We start from the raw sequence: 2563 nt of genomic DNA, 5'->3' as shown, positions 1-2563 counted from the left end.
CTCCTGGAGTGTGCCCACTTATACAACAAATAACTATGTGTGATCAGCAGAAAGTTTACTTTGGTTTTTATTTCTAGGAAAAGTTCATGCTTCCTGTTAATTCTAGTTGCCTATTTTCTGTAGGCAAATACAGAAAATTTCATTCTCTTTCATTCATTCATTATTTTTCTATCCCACCTTTTCCCTGAAAGAACCCAATACAATTTACATAGTGCTCCTCCTGCTTTTATCCTCAGAACACTACTGCAAAGTGGGTTAGGCAGAGAGTTTGTGACTGACCCAAAGCCATCCAATGAGCTTCATGGCCATGTGGGGGTTGGAACCTGGACCTCCAGAGTCCCAGCCCACCACTTAGAGAATGATGCCACACTGTCTTTCTTGTCCTATTTGACATGGGATAATCAGAACTTACTCTATTTACTAAGCATCATAAATGAAGAAATAACTAGTTATACATGATAACATTATGATGGCTGTTTAATTTTCAATCCATTTGCTAATCATTCCCAACATTAACTTTGCCTTTAAAAATACACACATCACATTGCCTTCCTTTTGCTGGCAAATGATGGAATCTAGTTCTTTTAGTTGTAGAAATTCTAAAGCATAATATTGGATGTGTCAGTCTACCAATTTAAGAAAAGGTCCAGCAAATATAGCAAAATATGTGCGTTCTGTAAATATAACATGATGTAATTAGCAGCATCCTGGAAATTGCTGCTCTGATTAGATTAAGATCATTTTAGTATCTAGACAACCCAGTTCATTTTTTCCCTTCTGTACTCCGAATATAATTACTTCTTGTCGCTGTTGTTGTTTGGCATGAGTTCCTGGATGGATATCAAAAATAAGTACTCTGGTCCCACAAGCACCTTAAGTTACATTTTTGTGTCACTGGTTTCATTAAATTCTTGATATGTGAAGGCAGGGTTGTCATATCCCATCCTGACCTTGGCTTTAGCATCTCTCTCATTGTAGAGGCAGAAGGCACAGTGGGGGGTTTCTACCTCCATGGTTTTGCCAAAGTTGTGGAAGTCCACCCTATACTTCCCTTCTTTGGTTTTGGAGACAATAGGAGAAAAACGATAGCCCCAGAGAACCTCCTCAGCAATGTAAGATGTCCTGACTTGGCAAGTTGCACTGGTTGATTCCACAGTTCCATCTAGGAAGACCACCAGCTCAAAGTCTTGTTGGTGAATGGTGTCTGCCGTCATGTGAAAGAATGGGCTATGCTTGTCAATGATATGGTATATCGTCAAGGGAGAAATGAAGAAGAGGTTCTCGTTGCCAGCATCAACAACAAAGTCTATGTTGACTTGATCCAAAATTATTGTTTCTCCTTCTGGCGTGATGGTGGTTTTCAAAAGCTTGCCATAGATATGGCTCCCAATCAAAAGGCTTTTCCTGAGATTGGCCACCCTGATGAGAAGACACAGTTTTCCACCACGCTTGCTGATGACAGCATTCTTGCTGAAAGTGATGGTTTTGGCCCTCTTTTTCGACCTGGAGATTTTGGCCAAGATAGCCCCACACATAAAAGAGTTGATGATGACTCCTAGGATAGACTGGAAGATCAGCAAGAAAATGGCAGTGGCACACTGTTCTGTAACACACCTAAACCCATAGCCAATGGTCACCTGGGTCTCTAGAGAGAAGAGGAAGGCAGAAGTCAAGCCATTTATATTGTCCACACATGGCGTATGATTCATTGATGGACTGAACTCTGGCAGATCCTGGTGTATGTATGCCACTGCATACCAAAGAAGGCCAAAAAAGAACCAGCTGCCTAAAAAAGCAGAGATGAAGATAGTCATTTTGTACCTCCACCTTAGGTCAAGGATAGTGGTCCAGATGTCAACCAAGAAAATAAACCTTGACTGTTCTTCCACATTCCCAAACTCTATGTTACACCTTCCATCCTTGGACACCAGCCGTGACCTTTGTCTCTTGCGTTCTCTCAGGTGATGGATGAAATGCTTCCGAAAGTATTTAAACATTCCCACCAACAAATCTGGAGGGGAGGGGGAAGAATCACACAAAATGAATATGAAAGCTACAAATCATTTTGTTAAAAAAACAAAACAAGGAATTAGAACATTTGCAAAGGAATCCAGTGAACACATGAAGAAAGAAATGTGTGATAGCCTAAGGCAGCATTTCACAGTGCTACTTTGCCCAGGTAGGTATGGAACTCTAAATGAATTCTGTCTCACAGCTCTATTCTAAAGCAGCCAAGTGTGGACTGTCCTCCTTTCTGCAGAAACAAACAAAAGTCACTAGAAGGGCACACACCAGCAAGATTCCCAGAGACAACTAGTGATTTGGTAAGTGCTTTGCACTTGATTACTGTAGTGTACACTTGTTGACCTCAGTGGCAAATGTATAGATTGGCTCTGCTGGAAAGCATTTGTGCTGTGAGAACAAATATGAACATTGTACCAGGGGTTTGCTATATTCGTAATGGTCTGTCCATGCACACAACTAAGGGATCACATGATGGTGACAAATGCTTCAAGTGTTCGGTGTGAATGAGTGAACTATCCCTGTGATTCATCTACAGAGA

The 2563-nt window shown here is 41.1% G+C and overlaps 1 protein-coding gene across 1 annotated transcript; it reads right to left on the bottom strand.

Moving 5' to 3' along the window:
* Positions 1-878: 878 nt before the first annotated feature.
* Positions 879-1997, bottom strand: KCNJ1 (potassium inwardly rectifying channel subfamily J member 1). The gene has a single exon (XM_044439598.1). It carries the CDS (start codon positions 1995-1997, stop codon positions 879-881), a length of 1119 nt encoding a protein of 372 aa, XP_044295533.1.
* Between the last annotated feature and the right edge of the window lie 566 nt (positions 1998-2563).

The sequence above is a fragment of the Varanus komodoensis genome, unplaced genomic scaffold (assembly GCF_004798865.1).
Source record: "Varanus komodoensis strain SLA01 unplaced genomic scaffold, ASM479886v1 scaffold35, whole genome shotgun sequence".
NCBI classification, from domain to species: domain Eukaryota; kingdom Metazoa; phylum Chordata; class Lepidosauria; order Squamata; family Varanidae; genus Varanus; species Varanus komodoensis.
This window is presented reverse-complemented; position numbering and strand designations above follow the sequence as displayed.

Bases quoted from the DNA above. Each gene is read 5' to 3' on its own strand.
- KCNJ1 (XM_044439598.1), bottom strand. From the start codon at position 1,997: ATGTTTAAATACTTTCGGAAGCATTTCATCCATCACCTGAGAGAACGC.